This window comes from Callionymus lyra, chromosome 14 (assembly GCF_982586985.1).
Source record: "Callionymus lyra chromosome 14, fCalLyr1.hap1.1, whole genome shotgun sequence".
NCBI classification, from domain to species: Eukaryota; Metazoa; Chordata; class Actinopteri; order Syngnathiformes; family Callionymidae; genus Callionymus; species Callionymus lyra.
The window spans coordinates 24,312,053-24,338,842 of NC_141831.1; the positions used below are offsets into that span (position 1 = coordinate 24,312,053).

General features: G+C 39.6%; 1 protein-coding gene across 4 annotated transcripts in view; it reads right to left on the minus strand.

Moving 5' to 3' along the window:
* Positions 1-26,790, minus strand: part of LOC148066743 (cell adhesion molecule DSCAM-like) — an 86,721-nt gene that overhangs the window by 36,970 nt on the left and 22,961 nt on the right. For all 4 annotated transcript variants that reach the window (XM_087808190.1, XM_087808189.1, XM_087808192.1 and 1 more), the window contains 2 exons: positions 14,473-14,790; positions 14,250-14,399 (listed from right to left, as the gene is read on the minus strand). In XM_087808190.1, the coding sequence (XP_087664316.1) occupies positions 14,250-14,399; positions 14,473-14,790 (468 nt within the window). The remainder of the gene's footprint in view (positions 1-14,249; positions 14,400-14,472; positions 14,791-26,790) is intronic.

Genomic DNA, 26,790 nt, shown 5'->3' on the forward strand with positions numbered 1-26,790 from the left:
GAGAGAGGTGAGCTGGTTACTGTGGCAACCAGGAGAGTAACTCTCGGGCAATGGTATATGCATGGAGAGTGACAGAGCGGTGCAGACAAGAGAGAGCCTGGATGAGGGATGGGAGTCCGATGCTGGGGCCGTCGGTGGTGAAGGTGCTAGATCAGAGGAAGGTGTCAGGTGGTGAAAAAAGAGATATTCCCGGACCCCACGTCTTCTTTTCAGGATCAAAAGTAGCTGTCTTTTGAATGTTGGTTGGGTTGGATTGTACTGTCAGACCTTCCTTATAATAACACCCAGAACACAACTGAAAAATTAACAATTAGGCTGTTATCTACTATTTAATCCATACATATGGACGTCTTTTTACACTACAGATACATTTGAGAGATTTGTTTTTCTCTTAAAGTGATAGTTCACCCAAAATGGAAACTGTAAAGTTTAAAGAATAACAAGCCATATAAACAGGAAGTATTCCAGGTAAATCGTGCTTCCAGAGCACATAGTCTAGCGCTTGCGATATTTACCTGGAGTACTTCCTGTCTGTATTTCTTCTTATTCTTTAACGTCTGCTGAAAATGAGTGTGAAATAAAGACCTATTTGAGTTTTTCTGGAAACAATTCCTCTTGTCGAGGCTTCAATAAAAGAGGGACGTTACAGACACCACTGAGGTATTTGGATGTTTTTTGGTGTCTTTTTGGAAGATGAAGACACTACGTTTAAAAAATAACATACATTTTAGCCTATAAATCTTAAAAGGGACAGATTACTCTGAAAATAATCCCAACCCTTAGTCGACATGAGGGTGAGTAGACAATTTGTGAAATTTTAAATTTTGGGTGAACTAACCCTTGAAATGAGGCTCATTATGCCATGAGCGTTTTCTCGAAGCCTTGTGATTTCAATGCTGTGTCGGGAAGACGAGAGGATGATCGTAAATACCCTCTGACCTTATGACAAGAGCCCACAGAGAAACAGACTGTCAAAGACAAACAGAGCCGAGGGATGTGTGTAATGAATATGCTGCACCCTATAGAGGGGCTGACCTTATAAACCACAACAAACTGTCACTTCGGCCAGGCCTGCTGGGAGCTGCCCTGAGAGCAATGGCAACGGCTGAGAATCACCGGCCAAATCTAACAAAAATCCTTCATATCTAACTGATTTTTCCACCTAATAGTTTGCCATCAAGTGCTTGAAAAGGCTTCAGCAGGTATAAAGCTAACCTCCTCACTGTAAGAAGCATCAAAGCGTCTGACAAGTGGCTCCAAACAGCGTTGCATACTGAACGTGTAGTCTTTTATTAAACAAGACAAGAGACATCAGGAGTCGCTCTGATCTCAGCCAGGTGTTCAGAATCCTACAGGAGATCCGTCCCCGTGTTGCTCAGAGGACTTTAATGTCACCGTGGAGAGGAAAGAGGAGGAGGGGCAGCCATATGGCTTCTTGTGTTTGTATACATCCACAGTTTAACTCTTCATTTGGCAGATATGAACTGTGAGATGGACACTTGGGACGGAAGAAGAATCAAATGTGTGTTCAATATTTTGTTGGCAAGCGTGGTCTTGTGTTAGTTACATTGCTAATCATCGCCATCTGCTCCTAGCCTAAGGCGCTACTATATCAGCTCCTGGCTCATGCAGATGAGCTCGCTGCGCTCGGGCCCCTTTGATTCAGTCAATGATACAAATGTGTGGAAAAAGAAAACACCCGGTTTGGACGGCTAACATGGGGTCAAGTTAAACTTGAGATAACAACTCACAACAAATGTTTCCCCCACAATTTTAGTTTTCTTAATGGGTCGCTATAGGTGTCATACTCAGGCCTGGGGCCAAATCTGGCCTGCCAAGTTATTTTTGTGACCCACGAGAGTGTTTAACAAATTTTGAATTCTTGGTTGACTTAAAGTGATAGTTCATCAAAAATCTAATCTTCACTAACTTTCTACTCACCCATACGACAACTAAGGGTTAGGAATATTTTCAGAGTAATCTGTTCCTTTTTAGTTGAGTTATAGACAAAAAAGTATGTTCATTTTTATGTAGTGACTGGAGCTCACTTTCCTTTGTCTTCACTTTCTCCATAAACCCCCCAATTAAAAACATCCAAATAACTCAGTGGTGCTTGTATCTACTGTTCATCATGTATTGAAGCCCAGACAAGAGGAATTGTTCCTGAAAAACTTAAACAAGTCTCTATTTTAAGCTTTATAATTTAAGCTAACACTTTAAACTCTGATGACACCCAACTTTACTTGTCCATGAAGCCAGATGAAAGAAATCAGCTAACACAACTACAGTCCTGTATTACAGATATCAAGTCCTGGATGACCAAAAACTTCCTCCTACTGAACTCGGAAAAGACTGAGGTTTTACTAGTTGGTCCGCAACATCTCAGACAATCATTAACTAATGATCTAGCTTTACAAAATGGACTTGCTCCTGCTACTAGCACCACTGTAAAGAATCTGGGTGTATGCTTTGACGAGGACTTGTCATTTAACTCACACATAAAACAAATCTCACGGACTGCTTACTTCCACCTTCGTAACATTTCAAAAATCAGGCACTTCCTTCCTTTAGATGCTGCTGAGAAGCTCATCCATGCTTTTGTAACCTCCAGGCTGGACTATTGTAACTCTCTTCTCTCAGGATGTTCTAAAAAGTCTCTCAGAACTCTTCAGCTCATTCAGAACTCTGCAGCTCGTGTCCCGACACTGTCTTCCCTACATTGGCTTCCTGTAGAATTTAGAATACAATTTAAAATCCTTCTACTAACCTATAAAGCCTTACATGGTCTAGCACCAACATACATTAAAGATTTAATCCAAACTTATCAACCCTCAAGGACCTTACGATCCTTAAACTCTGATCTATTAGTTATACCACAAATCTCTAAATGTAGATTCAGAGCCAGGGCCTTCAGTTTTCAAGCCCCTCTGCTGTGGAACAAACTACCGGCTTCAGTCCGGAGGGCAGACACCCTCTCTATGTTTAAAAACAATCTTAAAACCTTACTTTTCGATAAAGCCTATAACTAACTTAACTGTTTATCTTTAGCTGCTATAACTAACAAAACTGTTTATCTTAGCTGCTATAGGCTGAGAATGCTGGAGGAGTTTTAGACACCGAGCTCTGTATATCCTTCTTTTCTGCATTACATTCATCACCTGTGCAGTTTAAACCCACACCTTTTTATTTCTCTCCCGGAGCCCCAGGGCTCCACCTCCAGAGCTGCTGCTGATCCAGGATCTTCACCACGTCATCAGATCCCGAGTTCTCTCCAGCACCTCCATGGACTCTCCTACACTCTTTTTTTTCTCACTATAATTTCCCTCACTCCTCTCCTTATCCATCTGTCTACCCCCCCATCCTTCCTCCCAGCCGGTGAAAGCGGCAGGCCGTCAACAATGAGTCTGGTTCCGCTCGAGGTTTCTGCCTTCTAATCAATAAAGTTTTACCTTACCTTACCTTACCTTAAAAGGAAGTTTTTCCTCGCCATAGCTCACTGTACAGCTCACTGTACAGTGTTTTGTTTCTTGCTCTTTGCTGAATTGCTGGGATCTATTTTTCCTTAATCAACTATAGTCTTATTTCAACTGTATAGTGTCTTGAAATAACTTTGTTATGATAAGACACTTTAAATAAAATTGAATTGAATTGAATTGAATTGAATTTAAACAAGAAACAGGGCAAACAGACAGAGTCATTTAATTGACATGATTATCATGACATGTGATACCGTATTGTTCAAATAGCTGTTTTGTCTAAAGTCAGAGGTAAAAGATTTACTGTGCGTCCTTATTTTGGATTTTTCTGCCTCGTTCTTGAAGTTTTAAAGCTTGGACAGAGAACGTGTATGTTAGAATTAGCCATTGAAACTGAATTGTTTCAAAATAAAATCAAGGCCTCTTTCTTGATGGAGTTGGAAACCTCTGGATTGAAACATCAGATCATGAAGACAGAACTTCACGCTGACAGCGGTCCTGCTGTTAGACACAATTATGAGAGTGCTCCGCTGCACGATCGCACATTTAAGTGAGCATAAGCAGCTTTTAATGGGGGGATCGCAGGAGAGAAAACAGTTAAAGATGTCGAGGACAGAAAGCAAAGCCTGGACTGATTTGAATCTGGTAAACGGTCAGAGAGAGGGATTACTCCACCAAATCCCCGGCGAAAATAGAGGCCTGCGTTATTTACTAGCCTTACAACCAGCTGCAAACCATCTGCACTTAATTGTAAGACACAAACTTTATGAAGATCAACCAGAGGATTAGGCCACAAAGCCTCTTATGCTGCAGAATTGGTGTCCCTGCTTCGAGGGAGAGTATGGGAGGGCGCTCCAGACATGTCACATGTGCTTTGCAGGACATAGATGCCACGGCTCTCTTCAGCCCGCAGACATTTTTAGAGCCTCTCCAGTTAAATACGTTAAAAGAAGCCGGCGTGGAGAGTGAAGGGCGAGGGTGAAAGTGCACGGACGGGGGTAATAAGATGGCTCTTGAAAAGTAAACAAGGTTGATATATGGCAGTGCCTTAAAGCAACAGCTCAATCAATTAGACACATAAGAGTCCGAGTGACCTCCTCTTATCCAGGAAAATCACTGGAGTGTTAGAAGTCCACTGGTGTCCAGATAGGAGCCGGAATAAACCCTTCATGTGTCATTGTTTAATGTAGGTCGTGCTGCATTATGTCCTTCTTGGCAAGCATGTGAAGACGGCAGATAAGAAGTCCTGTCCAAGCAAATGAATGGCAGGTAGCCAGAGTAATCCTATTTAACAAGATCTGGACTCAGGGAGGGACGGGGCGTGTTTGTGGGGTCGCATGAGGAACCTGTCAGTGTCGAGTCGTGAAACTCTGACGCTGGTTTTCTAACCGACCCGGGCTAGAGAAACAGCAGACGTACCTCGAGTATGTCGAGGATGAGAGTTAAAACAAGTGAGATAGCTGAAGGGGAAGCGAAGAGAGGGTTTTGAAGAGAAAACAAACATCACTTCTAAGAAACTACCAGACAGGGAGAACAAATATTGCAAGGATCTAAGCTGCTGGCAGCTTTAAATCATTTATTTTCTTCCACCGCACTAATTCCCTAACATCTCCATATGTTGAGCGGTGGAAAGAAGGCTGGTGCTGGTGGGAGGGTGACGTGCGTGAGAATGTGTCCGTGGGCGGGGGGGTGTCAGGGATTAGACCATTCTGTCTGGACATACGGTGTGTGTAATTGCACTGAAGTGGTCTGATCATGAGCACACCATGAACACACCTGCATGACTGCAATGAGACAAACCAGGTGATGGATACGTGTAAAAACTGTACTTTAATATGACGCATTTGGGAAATTAAATTGGGACATTGAAGACTTCTAATATTCTAACAGGGTTCAGTATCTTTACTAGCCTTTCTTTCACGGGGCACATCATAACTTGTAAGACCCCCCCCCCCCTCTCTCGGACCTCTCTTGATTAGCAGGTATAATCCCTGTCGGCCCATCTGCCAGACGCCCAAAGCCACAAACCACAGAGCAAACAAAGCTGGAAGAAGCTGCTCATTATGGAGTCTGTCTGAAAGGGCCCGAGCGTTTACTTCGATGACTTTGTTTGCTCAGGCGCTATACAGATACACAATAGTGCTATTCTGCAGCCGTTTCTGGATTGATGGAGGGTTGTTGTGGTTGAACGTAAACGGGCCTCGTGAGAGGGCAGGTGTGTGGACTCTAACGTTTCATTGTATTATCTGATCGCTTCAAAATTGATTGTCATTATCATCCCAAAATATAGAAGTGCCGACATCAGCAGCCGGAACATTCTTCTTAATTGTATCCCGGCAACTCACAGTGGCTGACACAAAATGGCTGCCTCAGCCTGAAAGAGGCATTAAGCCAGAGCAGCCGCAGCATCAGCAGCAGCAGCGGAGTCAGAGCGAACCTTTTAACCAGTCTCCCTCCGAGCCCACTCCCAGTGAGAGAAGATTAAAGAAAAACAGCAGAATAACAACAATTGATTGAACTACCCCCCGCTTGCTGCTCAAACACACGCCCCAGTCCAAACCATCACATCAAGACATTTGGAGGCAGGGTGACCGCCCCCCCCCCAACACACCACCGTAGGCCGCCAAACCAGGATTACACTGTGGAAATGTAATCCTTGTCGGGGGGCTGAAGAGATCAAGGCACTAGAAGACACATAGTAATCAGGCATGGCGCCCCAACAATCAGACATTCATCCACAATGTGAATTAGAACATATGCTGCTGACCATTAATTGATCCACGACACACTTCGCCGCTCAGACAACCCACGCTGGCACGACTTAACGCTTTTGAGCAACATTTGAGGTCAATATTTGATTTGAAGAAATGATTAAACAATTAACAAATAAGAACACAACATTATGTTCTTACAGGTGAAGATTCTTCAATTAAAAATTAAACACACTCAAAATAAATATAGACATTTCAACATTTTATTCTCCTGCTTAAAATGCTTAATGTAAATCAAATGTTAGTATATTTATTATTATTACAAACTTTGAAACTTGAAAAAAATATGAAGACTGATGTACATGAATTCATCTGATCTCAGAATGTGATTAAAATGTTATTTTAAAGATCAATGAACAGCAATGTTGATTATTTGTTTCATACATTTACTGAATATTATGAATTCAATTTAGTGTGGAGGTAGATCGATTATTTATTTATTCTTTCAGCGCTTAAATAAAGAAATAAGAAATGAATACATAAAAAATATATATATTTTATTTTTTCCAAAAAGGTACACTTTACATAAATAATATTATCAAAAGCATTTATAACTGATCATTTATTTTATTGTATTATTGAAGCAGAGACATGTTTTTCTTTTAAGGTCTAATAATCTTCTCATTTGGTTTTTCAAATTTGTTGAACAAATATTAGACTGTTTTAGTTTATAAAGAGATGAATACTTGAAAAATATATATATATATTAAGTAATAATTATATCAAATTATGCCATACAATGTCCATATTATATTTGATCAGACGTGCACACACAGATGTGTAAGATTCAGAGAATTAAACTAGGGGTAAAACAGAAAGTGGTGAACGTACAGTTGAAGTTAATGGCTGCCAAAAGAGAAAGGGGGGGTGGAGGGGGAGAGAGAGAGAGAGAGAGAGAGAGAGAGAGAGAGAGAGAGAGAGAGAAGCTTATCTTCCCACCACAGCTAATATGAGCTTCTCAATTAGATGAAAGGCCTCCCTCTCTCTTTCTCTCAATTTTTGTTCAATTTCTCCAGGCAATTTATTTAGGGTGGAAGAGGAAAAAAAAGAAAAGCAACAGAGCTCGTGCAGAGCGTATTGGCCGGGCGCATGACAAGTCAGAGTAAGCCTCAGCCAATCAGGAGACGCTGACGGTGTCAACTCAGGCCCTCAGCAACAACATGACTATTTACTGTATGCAGAAGAAAAAACCTACATGAGGTTTGTCGCTCACACACGATCACTAGAACATATTTGTAACCTGTCATTTCGTCAGAGAAGTTTGATTTTTCTTACACTTGACATTCTAGGATTAGAGCACAGAGGGCCAGCTGTGTTTGATCTATTTCTGTGGGCGGGATTATTTACACGCGTGAATAAAATATTCAATGGTGAATGTATATGACACTTTTAGAGACATTTTAATTCAATTTAAATCTTAAAATGGCCATCTCAATTATCAATTTTTAATGTTCAATTTTCATTCAAAACCAGTTTGTTACTCATATTTAGAGAAAAAATATGAATTCTCACATAAGATTTTAATGTTTATAAATTGTTATTTAAAACATCATATTCAAATAAATTAGAAGGGATATTTAATTAATTAAATTAAAACAAAGCATTGATTAATGAAGATGTTTACAATTATTTATCTTGAAAAATTACTACAATTTTTTTTATGCATTATTTGAACTAATTTTAGTTAAAAAATAAATATCAATATCATGTTCTACCCTTACGTTTCATTATTGCACCTTCAGAATTTTCAAATTAACGAGTTTACTTCATACACGGAGAGATCAAAGATCTTAAAGGCCTATATCTTCTTTATTTCTGACTCTTCTAATTCTAAATATTTTTTGTCTGAAATATGGATGTCTAACACAAGTTCAATTTGTTTTATAAATGGTTTATTACAGTTGGTATAATAAAACTGTATTTTAAGGCCTGATTCATTAAGCTTCCATCGCAGGACATTGATGGAACAATCACAGTAATATCTGATGACATATCATTTCTTGCTTGTCCCTCTGAATAAGAGACATGACAGGGGCTGGAAGGGTGGGCCTCCTGCAAGTCACGGGCCTAAATAGAAGCCCAAGTCATACTCTCTTTTCTTTCTTCACTCACTTCCTCAATGGAGATGCAGCACAGACGGGGATAGAAAAGTGGGAGAGAAAAGGAAGGGTTTCTGGAGAGGGAGAGAGGATGTGAATAGGCAGACTGAGTGGCATGCATGGACAGCCCCTCTGTCTCTCAAAGACACTGCAGCAGCTGCATGCACGCGATAAGAGCAACCATTTACAGCCGACCCCCCTTCATTTCTCCTCCTACACAGCAACAGTCACATAAATACACTTTCCCTCTCCGTCTCTCAGCCGCAAATGAACAGCACATCAACCTCTCGGCGGCTATTTACACAGATGGAAATCAAAGCTTTTATTTTTGGCCCAAAATAATTGCCATCAAGGCAGAGAAAGGTTAAACATGGATAAGATGCTGAACGACAGTAATCATACATAGGAAGTATAAACACTGTCGAATCTGGTCGGGAGCTGTCCATCACTTCAGAACTAAACAGCCTTAACCTTAAACTTTCTCCAATAATGTTTTTAAAATGAAGACAAACACTTTCACGTTACTCTCAGCAGACGAAATGACAATCATTTTGAATCGAAAAAAACAAGCTTAGATTTTCAAAATTCAGTTTAAAACATGAGATGCTATTTTCAGTAATATAATTAATAATGAACAATTTGTGGATTAAGAAAAATGTTTTAGTAGTAAATCTTATTGTGAGGCCTTTTTGCCATTTTAATTTGGGCCCCATTCCTCCATTTCCAAAATAAATATATTTATTTTCTAGAAAGATAAGAGAAAAAAACAACCGTTTCTTACAATTTTGATGTGAAAAATTAAAGTCTAAAGCATAAGGCCGAGTTAAATCCTTTTGTATTTCTGTTTTATCCTATTATATTTAGGTGTTTATTGGTGATAACATCACAATTTTGTAGCCATTATGAACATCCCTGTTAACCAACTGATCTACCTTAATAAACAACAGGACATTTCTAATAAAACAAATAAAAAGGATATGACATCAGATTAGATCTGGAAGCCATTTTCAATAAACATTAAAATATTAGATACTTTTTCTTGACATTTAAGATCCAATATATCTCACGTAAACAAAAGTTTACTGTCGATCCAAACCTAAATGATCCTCAAACGACCAAGTGTCAATTAATATGTAGCTCTTTCTACAATTAGCTGGTATAGCACTTACGGCTAATCTGTATCTTGGAGCGAGGCCATGTATGACCTGGCAGGCGTCCAGGTTTGAAAGCTGCAGTGGCAGCTTCGGTAAGATGGGCCGGCATGACGCTCGTCTGCCAGGACGACATGTGCCAAAACTGCACTGGCACAAAGGAGGGCTCACCGCTTATCAAAGATTAAGCAGTGTTTCGATGACCTCCTCTCCTGTCCCTGACAAGTGGGCTATTATAAGGAAAACAAAGTATATGTTTTACCTTTAATCTAAAAAGATTGCATTTTTTTTTACATCTTTTGTGTTAAAAGAATGAACAGAAAATAAATGAAATACAATGAATCAGTCGCGAGTCTTTGTTTATTGGTTTGACAACATTGTTATTTATAGTTGTTTTTAGCTGCGTTCAGATGTTCTTTTATGGAGCAAAAAAGTAATATGTGGAATATTTTGTTCAGAGGTTTTATCCCTATTTTATTGAATAATTCTGAGAAATATTGTCATTTTCGAAAATAATGGAAATTAAAAATATCCATTCAAATATTAGTCAGTACAGAGTGACCAGTAACAACTTGTGTTTCTAGCATCATTCCAATCCAAAACAAAGTGGTGCTGTTCTATGATTTTCTTGTGTTTTTATTGTCTTTTTTTTATTATTCCTTTATGTTGACACACTGTTTGCTACCTTCTAGGCCAAAGTGCAGCCACATGTCATGTTCCCATAATGCTGTGTGGCAGCAGCAGTGAGATTCATGTGAGCATGTATTGATTTTCCACCCAGGTTTTGTTCTTCCTTCAGTGCAACCCTTTATTTATCTCACTAAGCCGCAGCCACTGGGTGTGAGGAAGGGAAGAGCTCCTTATTACGAAGGAATTCAAGATGGAATTCTTCATTTTGAGTCATTCACGCTTCTCTGCAGAGAGAACCATGATGTTTAGAAGTGTTTGTGTCGTCCATCCCTGCAATCACCACAAGCCACCTGATCCATTTTTTCTAGCGTGAAGAACAGAATTACAGCCAATGGTTGGCAGACGGAGTGACGAATGCTGGGAAAAGACTCACTCTAGCCTGTCACATGTCAGAGTCCCAACCCTGCCTGTCGACAGAGCGAGGGAGGGAAAAAACAGTGGGTGAGTTATCCCCTATCTTCTCCCCCCGCCCTTCTGCATCCCCATCACACAGGGACCAGTCAAACCATTACCCACCCACTCTCAGCTCAAGGTTGCACTGCGCCAATGGCTGTGCTTCCTATATAGCATTCCAAGAAAAGGGCAGCTGCAAGGCTGCTTGCAACAAAAGACATTCATTATACCGCACTACCTGTAGGCTACAACACACGCAACACAGCGGCCGATTATCTTCGGTCGCGCTCTTAAATAAGCATCTTCACCACGACAGCGGGTTCTGAGAGTCAATCATGCCTTAAATGTAAAAATCCTTTCTGTCCCATGATAAAGATTGAAAGCATCCTCTCCTCTAAATTGTACTTTACTAAATGGAACCAGGCATTTCTGCTGCTGATAGCGTTGATATAGAATAAAACCCACCTGCACCAAGGACACCTCAGGGTTTACTGGCTGTAGCCATAGTGACAAGAATGAGATTATAAACACACACACACACACACATGAACACGCACATGATCACGCTTTCAAATATCAGGTGTTTTCGAATAGCTGCAATTATTCTATCTTGTTTATTATTTAAAAAACATTTTATTTAAAAGTATCTTACGTTTATTACTGATCCAGTTGCCATAACTTTGTTTTGTATGTGAGCATGTTCTTGCAAAATCAACAACACAATAAAATAAATTAATAAAGGAGAACTAGATCAATAATTAAATCTTTGACAGTGAAATCAATTTCATTCTTGCGTGCTGAATAAGAAGAAGTGTGTGTATGTTTGTGTGTGTGTGTGTGTGGGGGGTGTGTGTGTGTGTGTGTGTGTGTGTGTGTGTGTGTGTGTGTGTGTGTGTGTGTGTGTGTGTGTGTGTGTGTGTGTGTGTGTGTGTGTGTGTGTGTGTGTGTGTGTGTGTTGAAGATGTGTGGATCACTGCAGTGGTGCTGGCCCCCTCTAGGCCGGACTGCTGCTGAATGCAGAGCAGCAGCTCCAGGCAAATGACTGTGAGGCCTCAGAAGAGACTGCAGCAGCTTCTGCACCTGGACAACCTTCTAGTGCAGACACACAAACAGTTTGTTTGTAACAGCAATGACTGCGATCATCTCTTCAGCTCACATTGGTCGAGTTTCTTAGACAGTATTTGTTATAAAAAAAAAAAAAACATGGGACTGACAGACGGGGCCGTTAAGACAAAAGGAAAAAGGGTCAAGTAAAGTGGACTCTTAATCCGATGGAAAACAATTCAAATGAAGGTAACAAGCAAAAAGTAGAAAAGTCAGAATATCACAGGGTAATTATAATGTGAGATTATATATGTTATTGTTTCATATTTTAATATACATTTAATTGAATATACATTTATAAAATATTAATTTAAAAAACGCTTTCAAACGTTTAATAAAATAATAACAAATCAATCAACATTTTTCGTTCAACTTATTGTAAGGGACAAATATACTAAAGAAAAGGACAATTTTATAAATAAATATAAAAATGATTACATTAATAAGGCCTATACAAAAACTTAAACAAGGTTAAATTAGATTTGAGCTAGTCAAAAATAATAATAAAATGTCAATCAGTCAGAAATATTTCTATCCGTTTAATTGTTTTACAGTTCTCTGCCCTCATGAAGTCTGTGTGGCCCTTGGGCCGCATTTTGATGTAGGATTTATATTACATTTCTTTAGAACTCTGTGTACTGTGAAATTCTGGTTTAAGGTTTTGTTTTTGTTTTGCTTAATAATTTGTAGGCATTAAAATATGTTTATAAATTAAATCAATATAAACGTAAACATTAATTCACTGTAAATAATGGTATAATAAAATGTTAATAGATTTCATGTCAGTAAGCTTTTCCTCTCCTGGGAACATGTGTCTGTGATACAATGCCAGTTCTTCCTCCTGTGACTGTATCCACCGCTGTAAGCCAGTAAGCTCAGAACAATCAGACTTGATTCTGATTGGCTCTTAACGGCGGCTGAAATCCTGCGAGCGAGATAGAATGCAGTTTTTGTATTGATTCATCCGAAACAAAGATTCAACAGCAGGATCTTCTTTCAGATTGACGTCTGTTTTCAGTGGCAAATTAAAAACCTCTTCATAAATATTGACAGATAATGTGCCTCTTCATTGCTTTATATTTATATAAAGCCAATGTTAGTTGTTTAATTGCCGCTCTGTTAGTCTGCCCTGCAACAACGAGAAAAGAGTCCAGAGAGAATTTCAAAGGGCTCGTCTACGAGGGCAGAGCTCTTCGCTACAAACTCAAAAAATAAGGTAAATTATTCACGTCATAGTAGGTTGTGTGTATTTCTTTTTAATGCCTAGGTGTTCAATTAAACCTTTCAACTATGGTGCAAATGTGGGTGAATGGCTTCCATTTTTTATTTTGGATGTGACGTCTAACCGTGCACATATGGGGTTTCAGACACAGATACAAACCTAGTGCACTTAAAATGTGTTTGTTCAGGAGTACGAGTGGAAGAGAACAGTGTTCCGAGCGCTCACTGAGATGTGAATAAAGACCATTTGCTCATGGATTCATAGGCTACTATCGTCCATTATTTATCACAGAGAAGAGCTGGATTGGTGGATGGCTGATTTTTCTGACAGCGTTTAGATGGCTGATGGTTACAGCTTTGACAAAATGTTGTTTTTTTCATATGCAGTCTTCTTATTGACAGCTACCTGAACTCAGCACAGCCTCTCATGGGTTCTGTGGAGATGTACAAACAGCCAACAAAGCCCTTGGTATCCATTTCATCAGGCCTAGCTTGTCCCAACATCTGAAAACAGGCTTGAGGCAATTCAATTTATGGACAATTAAAAGATTTATAGATTTCAACATGGATGACTTGTGCTCATCGGACAAATGTGAAACGTCAACAAAAAAATATGAAAAAAAACACAGTTGCTTGCTGGCATTTGTCCTCCATCCAAAAGCAAAATGACATTAGCTCTTGTCTATTGAGTTTGCTAAATGCCCCACATAAAGTGAATTTGCCCCCCAGGGCTGGGAAACAATCACGCAGGCGAGTGTTCCATTTAAGTGATTTGAATGATCGGAGTGCTGCGGTGCTTCCTATCAGCCAGAGAAATGGGTCAATACACTGAGACTAAGTGACACGGCTGGCAGCCTGTGCTCTTGTGGAAGACCGGCGGAGGAAGAGGAGCGAGACCTCACAGTCATTGGGTCAGACTCGGTGGGTTTAAAAGGGCTTAGAGTTCATGTCAGAGGCGAAAAAAGAAATCCATAGCTCACAAATGACAATTAAACGTTTAGCAATTAATTTTTACCCATAATTTTTCTAATTTACTAGCATGCAGTTATAGATTGCTTGATCCCTGTGTAACACTTAGCAGCCAACTTTAACCAGAGTCAAGCACAGCAATATGTATAATTTATGTTTTATTCAATACCAGTGCCAAACCAGTATTTCTGTGCCAGTGCTTAAAAAACACCATAAAGAATGAAAAATATTCATTTTTTACTATAGCTTTTTTTTTTAAATTAAAAACAATATTTTGTTAACTTCGGACTTTATGTGACATTCCGATACCAAGTTTACGTATCTATCCATAGTCAAGAAGTGGAAATCGAAAGTGATAAAGGAAGCTTGACTTACTTTCTGCGTTGATTGACATTGTGTCTTTCTCCCAGGACACAACAGTGATGTAAGCCTCAACTGAGGCGGGGATAATGCACTTGAAGACCGCCACATTGCCTCTCATGGCCTTCTGGTCCTCCACTCGGACAGTGTAGGGTTCTCGTAGGACTGTGACAAAGATCAATGAAGGTTGAGCGAAGACCTAAAGATCAAAATGAAGACAGAAATAATCTAAACTCACCAGCCTTAATGTGGACATCTTGGCTTCTGATTCTCCCTGAGGGGTTCTCAGCTGTGCAATAGTAGGTGCTGTCATGGATGAGTTTGCTGAAGCTGGAAGGGGGGATGTGGAAGATCTGAAGGGTGCCATTGGGGTGCACATGGCGGATCCCGGGCACATCGTAGATCTCCTCGCCGGTGGCCAAGTACCAGCGCAGTGAGACAGGGGGCACACCGGCGGCGGGACAGGGCACCGATGTCCCTGTGGTGCTGGCAAACACTACCTCTTGCACAGATGCATTGACAAAATATAAGCTGGAACGTAGATCTTCACAGAAAACTGCAGGAGAAGAAGAGAAAAGACAGGTTACTACACAAACAAGCATCTGGATGAAGCACAGATTCACACAAACAAACACCCCAAAAATATTCACAACAATTCTCAGGCTTACAGGGCAAACAGATTAGACGTTTTTTTGGTAGCTGCAGGGATGACAACATATTTGTTTCTGAGCGAGCCTGGAGACAAACTGCATTTACTGCACAGCTGGTATAAATAGTCTCACAGGATTGGATTTACATATTCGCTTTGATCAGAATCAAGCTGTCACAGCTACACTGATGCCTCCGAGTAAGACGTTCAGTGTGCATTATTCCAGAGGAAATAAAATGAAACATTATTCATAAACTAAGTGATGTTTGATTGCCAGCATGCAGCGAGGACTATTTCCTAATACAAACAAACAAGTCGATATGAAGTGATGCTTTTATCTGTGTTGAGACACAGAGCAGGAGGATCACTGACAATGCAAGTCTTTGCTGAGATTGACTGCCCATACTCTCGGCAGAAAGCCAGCAAACAGAACAGTTTGTTCTGGCAGGATCACAAGGACACGAGAAATAAATGTGTGTATGTATAAAAAAGTCCTATTAAAGTTTCAAGAAAGTGAACAGGGCAAACAGCTGAATATCAATGTGTTGTTTTTTCATTTTACTGGCATCATTATTACTTGAAAATCAACATGAAAATCAAATACAGTAAAAATGTGAAGCCTTTTGAAACTCCAGTTCTCAGCTGACCTCAATGACAGTTTCACCCACAACAATGCGGATTCTACGTTATTTGTTTGTTTGTCTGACTGGCTCCAGGGTACTACAAAACTGCTGCACCAATGTTCTGATTTGTATTATTTATTACTTGGACCTTTATAGTGTTCTGCAGTGTCTATAATGTGCATCAAAGTGACAAGTCATGTTTGTGTGAAATATAGAGATCCTTACAGATCATTTTTTAAATGACAAACTTTAAAATAGAATATTTCGAAAAATAAATATCTATAAATACATGATAACTAAATAATTCCATCTTGTAATTGAAGTAATGTTTAAGTAGTATCTTGAGGTCACAGTTGCATCAGCTATGACGTTCCCAACTTACTTAACAGGTGTAGGACTAATAGAGGTAAGTCCCTCTAATTCAGGCCTCTTTAACACAACGACACTAACATACACAACCTTGTGAAACCACGTCTACTTGGGGACGATGCCGCTCATTACCTTGGGCAACAATGGGGGATGTTGTTGGATTCAATATGCCTGACCGTCCAAAAAAAAGACAACGCAGGAAGGATGCTCTTGTTTGGACCAATGTGGAGATTGGAGCAACAGCACTGTTTCCAATGGAGCAACGAGGCAAACCTAGTTTTCATTTTCCTCCCTTGACCACTTTAATCTATATTGGCTCAATCTTACTCAACTTGACTGTATTGTTGGAGTCACTTATCACCTTAAGACCTACAGGCTTTGTAATGGAAGCTAAATGTCATGGAGAAGGCTTCCATATCTGACCTGAGATAGGATCTACCAAAGATTGAAGACTAAATGACAACCTTTGGTGGTGGAAGAATCCTGTAGTTGTTTATTTATGAATCAAAACTTGTATTTAAACGATGGATGTACTGACAGATCGAAAGAAAGGAATAGACAAGAGAAAAATTTGTTAAGTGTAAACAGCGAGTTAATGTTCACACATCACTACTGTATCCTTGCAGTCGGCTCTTTGGCAACACGACTTCTCAGCTTCCATCGCGAGCACGCCTGCTCCGCGACAGCTGCCAATCCCACCTCCCCAGAGACTGAGCATTTTAGCGCTTCATAAATTCCTAATGAGCATACTCAAATCACAGGCCACTTCCACCCACTGGTCGCTCAACCTGTTACGACAAACAAACACCACGGCGTACACATGTTCCACCACGTTTCAAGCTGCACTCACTTCACACATGCAGGACTCGGAGGGGTCGGGCCTGGAGGTGTTGAAAAAGTAGCTGTCGACAGCTACAGGAAAGTAGCTTTTTATGTTCACGAGCGACTGAGGAGACATGACACTGATCTGCTCTGGAGGAGTGATCCATGATAAATCCTGAAGTGTTAACAACTGTTAACGTGGTTGGAAGTTATCAAAGCAAAACTATTGCAGAAAAATTCATTACATTTTAATTAAAACCTTTTTTTAAACAGGAAAATATGCTTGCTAGGTGAAGTGATTATAGCATTAGATTCTTTAAATACATAATTTGTTGTCATCAAAAATATATATTTAATGCAGATTGATACCCCAAAATAATTGTAAAGGTAGTTAAATGTATCAGAAGATAAATGCCTCAGGTCACAAATCTTTGCTACATTTAAGTAAGTAAGTAAGTAAGTAATATATATTTGTAGAGCGCTTTTCCAGACCAGGGTCACAAAGCGCTTAAACTATCAAAACAATACCCAATAAAATATATACTTTAAAAGATTAAGAGACATAAGACAAACACAGGAATCTCAGAGAATCAAGGAAAAGCCTGCATGAAAAATAAGGGTCTTATGTTGAGCTTCTAAAGGCATGTTTGTACGAATGTTAGAATTGTCCATATTTTTAACTGTCTGCAGAAGAATTAACTATCAATTTGACAGTATCGACTATGAACTGATAAAAAGGTGTCGAAAATATTTATATATATTTAGACCACTTTGCTCATTATAATCTGCAAATGTGCCAAAACTATTATCAAACATTTCCTTGACATAGTTAAAATAATATATAAAAAAACAAACATTAAATTATTTCAGACTTTAATTGGTTAATTTAATTATTAAGTCCAAAATGTCAAATGCAAGTCAAACGTCTCCATTTAGCAGGTGAACCGTGTGAAATGTTTATATCAGACCAACATGATATATTCCAACCATGCAATTTCTGTTTTTTGAAGACTGAGGAAGCATCTTGGATGCCTTTGTCTCGATCCGCTTTGCATTAACTCATGAAAAATTGAGATAACCCCCCCCCAGGGCTGCTCTCTGATTCTGGATGACTGGTTTCTTTAACTGAGAGAGCCTGATGGACACAAAACCTGCCAACTCCCAATAGTTTATAGATACAGTAAGTGAGTGCATTTATTTTTCAGTGCGCTGCCAAGGATAACAGTGAGGCCAGGGGTTGAGTGGGGAGGCAGGGAAGCTGGAAAGCACTCAGACAGTGACGTGCATTAGCAGAGAGAATTAAAGAAGTGGGGAGAGGAATCCGAGTGATGTCATGACAGAGGTCAAAGTATGTTAAACCTTTAGTGTATCTTTGGAAATGTTCCTTTCATCTGTTTCTTCAGGTCTAAAGCCCATTAGTTCTCGCTAGAGAAACTTTTAAAATATATAGTAAGAGGTCACAGACTTCTTTGGAGCAAAGCCCTCTAGATATTTTCCATAGAATTTTCATGCACCCTTAATGGAGCAATATATGTCCAGATTAGCTTAACTAGTTGAATGAGGGAATTCAAAAATAACTATACACATTTATTTGAATTATTTGCATAGAGTTTGTGCATGTTTTTGTCTATTCCACAGATAAATATCAATCATATTAGCCACTATAATGCATCAATAACATGCAGCAAGTGCAGGTCAGTATGTATGGATAGTTTGATTAACTAAGTTTGGATTGAAGATAAAATATTAACACTGATATTTGAAAATAGATTAAAATGAACACAAAAAGTTATTTACCTTGTATATAAATTAACAAACTAAACAGTGAAGAGTTTGTTATATTAAATATTTCCTTCATGAGTTCATGGAAATAAACGTGAACATTTGGCTACAAACACATGCAGCAGCTTTTCTTTATTGACATTTGTTTTTCATGAGCCGGTACCACAAAAAGGAAAAAGTGATATCGTTCAATTATGAATCCAGCTCATGCATAAAAGATGAAGTCTCTTTTTTACCATGTTTCTTCAGCTCAGTTGTGCTAAGTGTAGGGGAAGATGGGACCCCACTGGGTCAGGACCGGAGGTTCGGTGTTGCCTCGTGCAGCTAAGCTGGGCACGGTCCCAAATGTCAATGCCTATTGGTGGCAGACCCGGCTGAAGCCCCTAACGGTCCATTACAGGTGACTCCTGAAGGAGTCCAAACCATTGTGGAGTCCCCGCACAGAGCTCAGAGCTCAAGGGCACCAGACACGTTACGGTCAAGGAGAGTGCACACGGGCGTGTCACGGGGATGTGGGGGGATGAGCGCTAATGTCTGGGAGCCCACGAACATAGAGAGCTGACATGTCCTTGGTTGACAGGGTGAGAAGTCGACACACAGTCACTCCCATTCACTGGGTATGGAGAGACACGGTTATAGAATAGATACAGAAAAGAAACATCAATTATCCTCCCCGGCTGGAAACCTCCTGCCATTATAACTAAAGATCGGTTGGTCTCTAAAACCACGTAGCTTGACCAGGCAATTAATTTAAGTAAATGTCTGATCAATACAGGTCCCACTAACAGACAACACAAGTAGGCATGTGCATTAGCTTGTGCATTAGCTCACTGATGTGTCAGGGTTTTTTCCACCGGGCCCGTGTGTAGCTGCTAAAAAACCAATACTGGAATATGCAGGTGAAAGCAAAAGTGAATGATGAATTGCATCAATTGACGCTCCACTGTCACATTAGTTGAACGAGGGCGTTAAATAAACGTATCACGAAACCAACGTCTGCGGGTCAGCGGTGACGCTAGAGAGTCTTCACTGTAGGGAAACGAGCACTGAGTCACACTGACAGCTCATGGCAGGCGATGCAGGTAATTAAGGCAGTGACCGCCTGGGGAAGAGAGGAGCGAGGGCTGGGGGAGGGTAAAACATGGGGTGGGGTTGTGGTGGAGGGCAGGCCGGTCTCATGGTGACACTGAGTAAGCATCACCCCCCCCACCTCTCTCTCAAACCTCAAACTGCCCTACACCCATCACCCCTACCCTCTCCTCTGTTGCCCTAGGGGCTTACACAATAAATGGTAAAGGCTGGTGAGATGCACAGATCAGAGAACAAGCCCTCCCTCTCTCAAATAATCAGCTACCAATTTCCCCTCATGAATAATTGTTGAGCGCCGCGCTCAGCGCCATGCAGATGCTATGTAAAACCAATGATATCCTCCTCTGATGTCAACTCTCTGGAGGGCGAGACGAGAGTCACCGTAGAGTGGCTTAGGCGATGCGTATGAATGTTCATTTACATGAACGCCAACAAGAAGAGGAAGTTCACACGTCCTGCTTACGCCTTTATCAATTATCAAGGACATGAACCTCCACAAATGATGTAGACAGAGGGAGTCAGATGGTGACAAATGAGAAACAGGACAGAGAAATGAAAGGTAGGCGTATGAAGCAACACATTGACAAATTCAAGAATGTACACAATATTAGGCACTAGTATAAGATGTGCTACTAAATAACCATTATATCGCAGTGGCCCAGTATTAGGGGCATCTGTTACCAGGCCACATAGAGAGACTAAATACCTAATACAATATTCACTGCTTTTAATATTTAGAAAGGCATAATATTTGAAAAAAAGACACAGTAAAGATGTATGACGGGCACAACTTTCAACACTAGCAACTAGCAACACTAGATGGGACCATCTTAGGATGCGCGGAATGGCTGTCTTGGTGCTTGGTTCAGTTTTTTTATTGCTTATTATGTGTGTTTATTTTATTCCGATCTTGCCTAACAAGCCACCCATCGATCCAGCTATGGGTTTGTATTTCCCTTGGTCCTGTTACTTTCATTTTGTTGAATTTTTCTGCAACACATTGAAGGCCAATCTGTGAGGTGACAATACAGATTACGTTAAAAACGGTTAGATATGTAATAATGACTCAAGATGTTTTCTTGCTAAAGGTGTCACACACAATCATATAGTTTTAATGTTAAGCACTGCCTTTTTTGACAGATATTAGGGCTGAATCTGCTGTACATCATTTTAAGTATCATTTAATTTTGTTTATTTGAATATATTTTAATCTGTCGAACCTACTGTAAAAAACAGTACAATACTATAATATAACACTATTATAAAAAATAAGCATTTCAAATGTAGGATCAGGATCATAGGAATAGTGCAGTTACATCTTCAAAGTAAAGAGAATAATATTGAAATTGGCGTTAAATCCCTCCCTACTCTGTCAAGTTGAGCTGATGGACAGACAGAGCGAAGAGCGAGGAGCGAGAGGAGGTGGATCTCAGGTTAGCTGAGAGGGAGGATATTAAACCCAGCAGGGAAGGATGAACGAGATTAGCCAAAGGAGGAAGGCTGACAGTTTTAAGATCATCTTAATATTATGGCACACCACAGAAGAGGAGCCTGGAGATGAAATATATCCACATCAATGATGCACCATGTATCCGAGGAAAATAATTACACTCAATATTTGGAAATATGTCCATTTCAAGGAGGTCTCAACCTTTATAATATTTTCCCTTTAAATTATTTGTCTGTTTTATTCTCATTGGAGGTCTCAATACAATGAAATGTTCAAAGGTCAACATGAACACTTGTCCTTGGGTTTGACACACATGTGCTGTAAATGCTAAACTTTAAACCGGGGTAGATCGCAATGATTTCTAAAAATTATTAAGCCGTAAAAAGCAATGCTATGTGTTTCTCGACTCCATTAAAATGTGTGACTTAATAGGTGTATACAGTTTGTGTGTACCAGTGATGTGTCCCTGACACCATTAACATGTCTCAGTCATCATTAAATTTAATAACAGACACATGAGCATTAATAATATTAAATTAACCCACCAGTATGTGTCACCTCGCTCTTTCATACTGAGAATAAAAAACAGTTCCGGGGGGAAATGTAATTTTTTTTTATGGTGTCAAAAATCTTTTATATCACTAGCATGTGCAGCTTAGCCACAGCGCCACGAAGCCTGCCCATGTTTCGAGGGTATTTCAAGACAGGGGCCATTTGCTGAAGAGAAACAGATATGAAATAAACTGGCAGTTGACAGTGGAGGGCAAATCATAGTCCTCAGGTTAAACGCTATTGTGGGTCAGATGACTAGACATCGCTTGCCTTGCAGCTTACTGCCTTCATATTGTGTTTTAGAATATATCAGCCTCATCCACACACATAGTTCACCCCCCTCTGCTCATCAGCCCTTAAAGCACCAACAATTTTAATTCTGTCATCTCGTGGTCCCCATACATCCTTGTTAAGCCGAGTGTGTGGCTAGAAACTGTTGCATGAAATATCCTAAATACAGATAAGCAATTAGACAGTAAACCAGCAGAAGGCAGTGGATCGTGTAAAGGGCATGGAATATAGGAAGCTCATCATTTAGTCCTTCAGCAGTCTGTCTATAAAGCACCATTATAAATCACCTTGATGGATACACAGCCAATTGAGAGGAACAGACACAACCGATGACTGAGAAGATGGCAGCTGGCTGCATTAGAGCTGCACTCAATCTGCAGAAATCACATTTTCATGAATCGTCATGTGTCATGTGATTACGGAGAACATGAGATCCCAAACAATATTCATGTTAATAACGACCTTCTATTACTGCGGCGCATATTTCCTCGCCAATTGTTTGACTTCCAGCCATGTTACTGGGAGCTCTGCAAACACCGCCTGGCAGCAAAACACACATCTACGTAGTCACTGCGTTTAGTGCCCGGGATTAATCAAATTATAATTTAATCATCTGATCAAACAGCAATTAGCATAATCACTTCTGGGGAAGGCCTGATAGAGCGGGGACTGGAGCGGAATGGTGCTCGGGGCAAGCAATGCTTTAATGAAACATTTACCAGAATGTTTGAAAATGTTACACATTTCAGTCTACAAGAGTCGGAATGATAATCACTAACGTTTTTCTAGTGCCTTGAGAGTTTATCCAATCGTCAGGATGGACAGCCGTCATGCTCACTATCACCTCTGAACTGGTTCTCCTTATTTACCTAGTATAGCGTCGTTCAAGATCGAATTACTAGAAGTACTAGAACTATGATTGTTTTAGGGTTACCCCTGCAAATGTAGGGAGGCCGCTCACCTTGACCCAGATACAACACAAGGGAAACCACAAACACTTCTTTTTTTTCCGGGCAACAGGGTCACCTTGACCCTGAGATAACACAAGGATTATAAGTATAAAAATGACAATGTTAATCGGAGTGCAATACCTTTTATACAGTTTTTTATTTGTAAAAAATATATATTTTGAGTTTCTTTCTGGATGAAATAATTAAAATGAAAATAAAAAGAGTGTTAATAACTAAATTCAAATTCATGTTTATGCTTAAAAAAAACAACACCATGTAGCCGACACTAGACCAGGAGAACTTTGTCTTTGGCCTGAAGTTACCGGAGCAGCCACTGCATTAACCTAGTGCCCTATTTAAAGACCGAAGGATGCTGCATGCAAAACAAACAGGACAACTAATTGTTATCTTATTAGGTTGTAGGTCTGTGAATCTATTTAAGTCACTTCAGTAATGAGTTAATACCGGTTAGGTTGGTTATCATTGACACATAATTATCTTTTTTAAATAGTTTTTAAAAAACATTAGTGTATACATCTGTCCACACTATAAGTTATAATAAATATGGGCCGATCGAAATAAAGAACCACGGACGTGCTTTACCCTGATCAATGCGCTCTGTAAAAACATCTGTCTTTACACCCAGTTGTCACGTTTCATTTCCCAGCGAACTGAGAAAACACAATCTCACAATAGATGTGATTTTCTTCTCCATCTGTTTGATCATCGTTAAATTCACGTTTACCAGAGTTGCACAGTTCATCGCTCCCTTGTTATTAGCAACATTAACACGGCGAGTAAACAACGTCTCACATCATAAAATGATCCAAAATGAAAACAATAAAAACAAGTGTCCTTAAATATGGCCTAAAATAGCCTCGTTTCTGCATGAAGAGTGCAGATGATGTGATAGGAATCTCCGAGTACTAGATACAACATAACACAAGCTGACTGCGAGCGCGTCCCTCATCCCCCGCTCTTCCTCCTCTTTTTCTGCCTCACTACACACCATCATCTCCTTAAGCATTCCAGTCTGGGTTAAATGAAACCTTTAACAGTTCAATGTGCATCCATTAACATATGCTTGAGTCTACTCTCCTATGAACAGCCTGGCTGAGGCCAAATCACAAACGAGGGTGTAAAGCGAAAATCTTGACCCCGTGGCACTAACAGATCCGTCATTAACAACACGGCATGATGAATAACTGAGTATTTATACTTGAAGATTAAACTTTTGATATCAGCAACTGTCCTGCATGTTGCTCTCTTGCTAATGAAACCCGAGAGAATTAACTTTTAACAAGGTCAGTTATCAAATGTAATGATCACTTTGGCTTTTTGGTGCATAATGTATAGCAAGTTAAACTGTAACAAGACAACTGCGATGACGACTCATCTAAAAGTCTCAAATCTAGTACTGTAGTATCCAAGATAATGCTTTTTTTATGGGAATTTGATTTAGATTTTTCAGTGGATCAGAAACCTTTTACAGACTATCAGAGCTCTAATGGTGAGTTTACGAAACCTTGCGACTTCCCGACTTTGACGAAACTTCCTGCACTACGTGCACAAAAAGAAGGTCAAACCAGCAGAGAACCAAAATGGCAGCTTTTAGGGGCAGTATTGTGTTTATGTCTAGGGTATACACCACTTTATGCCACAAATACAATCTCCATGACTGGAAGCTTCTTTAAATAAGTCAACATGTATTGACAAATAGAGTCAAATTTTTCCAGATGTTAAGAAGTTTCCTAATAAAAACCCTGCAATACATGATAACCATGATATTTTCTTTGTTTTGTAAAGCTTTGAGTGTCCAAAGAACCCGTATACGACTATGATGTATTATTTTATTATTATTACACAAATGGAAAGTATTAGTATTATTAATTGGAAGTGAAGTTCAGCTATTGTAATGCATATATTTCTAAATGACCACTAAAAGTGGACAAATCTGCGTAACATCACAGTTCAATTTCAAGACTTTAATCTATCTATTCATGGGCTCACAAGAAAGGTGATTTTTCGGTCTACCTTCTAAAATTCTAATTATGTATCGAGACAGAAGAAAAAAATATCTCAAGTCAGCAGAAAACCCGTCAAATCTAACTTTGGAATTGCTTTAGAAACACCTTTTCCTGCCAGTGTCCTACATTGTGTTGACACTTGATATCTGTGAGGAGGGTTGTTGCTCGTGTTCGCCGAGGTGTTTTTCTCTGTCAGTTCGATGTAACTCCTTACAAAGTCAAAAAGACAACACAGACCTCGTTTCCCACTGACCTACACAATGTTTTGACTGGGGACTGAGATAAATATAAAAGGGAAACTAATGTGTTGAAATAGAAAAATATGTTTTAAATTATTGTTTTTGCATAAGATATCATGTTTCTCAATTATACTTAATTCTGTAAGGAATCAACTTGAATCCTAAATTACCGTTAATGGATATTCTTTATCTAAATTGAGCTGGAATATCTCCTACATTACTTTATATAACATATATATTAACATTCTGTCTGTACTAACATTGAAATATCTGATACATCACAAAACCAAAATAGCATCTAAATCTGGACCTGAATAGTATTTGTGAGCTTGAGGAAACAACTGCCAAGTCAGTGCAACGTTGCCATTTTCATGTGCTCTGCTTCACGAATCAAAATCTACTACTAGATACAGTTTTACAGTAAACATCCCCTAAATTGGCCTAAATTGGCCTTTGCACATACAAACCAACATCAAATATGTAAAGTGAGAACTAGAAGTTTTTTTTCATGTATTTGACTTAATAATGATGTGAGGACTTTTACTTAAATAAAAATGTGGGTCATTATACCGATCTGGCGGTTAAAAATACTTCCAGTAGCAGCGAGCCAATTGAAGTTGCATATTTACACAGCTTATTAGTGTTCAATTGAGCGTGTGTCAGGTCTCAGCCCCTGGTGAGGCCCAGCATAAACAACATTAAGCAATTTCTCCCATTTTTATCTCTTCATAAGAGGAAAAATGTGATTCCCTTTTAGGATTTAATAGGCACAGTGGCATAGCAGTTTTAAACAAGCTCAAGCACCATGAGGTGAACTCCCCAGCAGATCTGACCCTCTACTGGCTGAATCGTTTATATCTATGCAATTCTGATCAAAATAGGGTTCTAATGAATATCGGCTTGTGCAAATAACTGTGTGAGTAAGACCTGATTTTTTTTTTAATCTTTATGTTTACCGAGACATAAAAAGAAGATGCAAGTGTTTCCCTCATAATATATGAATTAAAATGTCTTGGAAGGACGTTTCTCTGGCTCACCTGAGCCGGGGGCAGCGATGCTTATGTCCAAAGAATACACTGCAGTAGCACTCATTACCCAGGTCTCCATAGAGACTAACACAGCAGCCTGCACCAGGAGGAACTCAAAAAGCCTTTATTTCTCTCGTTCAACAACAAGACTTCCACAAAAATGACTAACACGGAGATTAATCTTAAGAAACACCGTAAATTCAAACCCACATATAAGAAAAACAAATGTATTCGTGGAACATATTTCTCTAGTTAAACAGAATGTCTTTTTTGTAAAACACAATATTATATGTATCATCTTGAATGAAAAAAAAAATCAATAGAGGTCAGCAGAAAGTGTCGACGTGGATGTCCCTGCATCAGCAGCACACAAAGCATTCATTTCAATTACAAGTGCCGCTGCTGCCATTCAAAGTTTCCATGTAGATGTCTTTAGCAGCAGCCATTTTGCAACGCTGTTGTCTCGTCCATAAGAGGCTAGAAAAGCCCATCGCCAACAGAGCTTCACTCCAAGCTCGACATACACAAATTTGGCCACGGATCCGAGGGGAACCGGACATCAATGTTGTCCTATGTTTTGGTGTGAAACTGCGTCAGTTGAAAAAGGAGCTATTGACACGCCACAGTCGTCGTTTCATTTCCGTCTTCGCTACAAATAACGCTTCAGAGGAATCTTAGTATCACA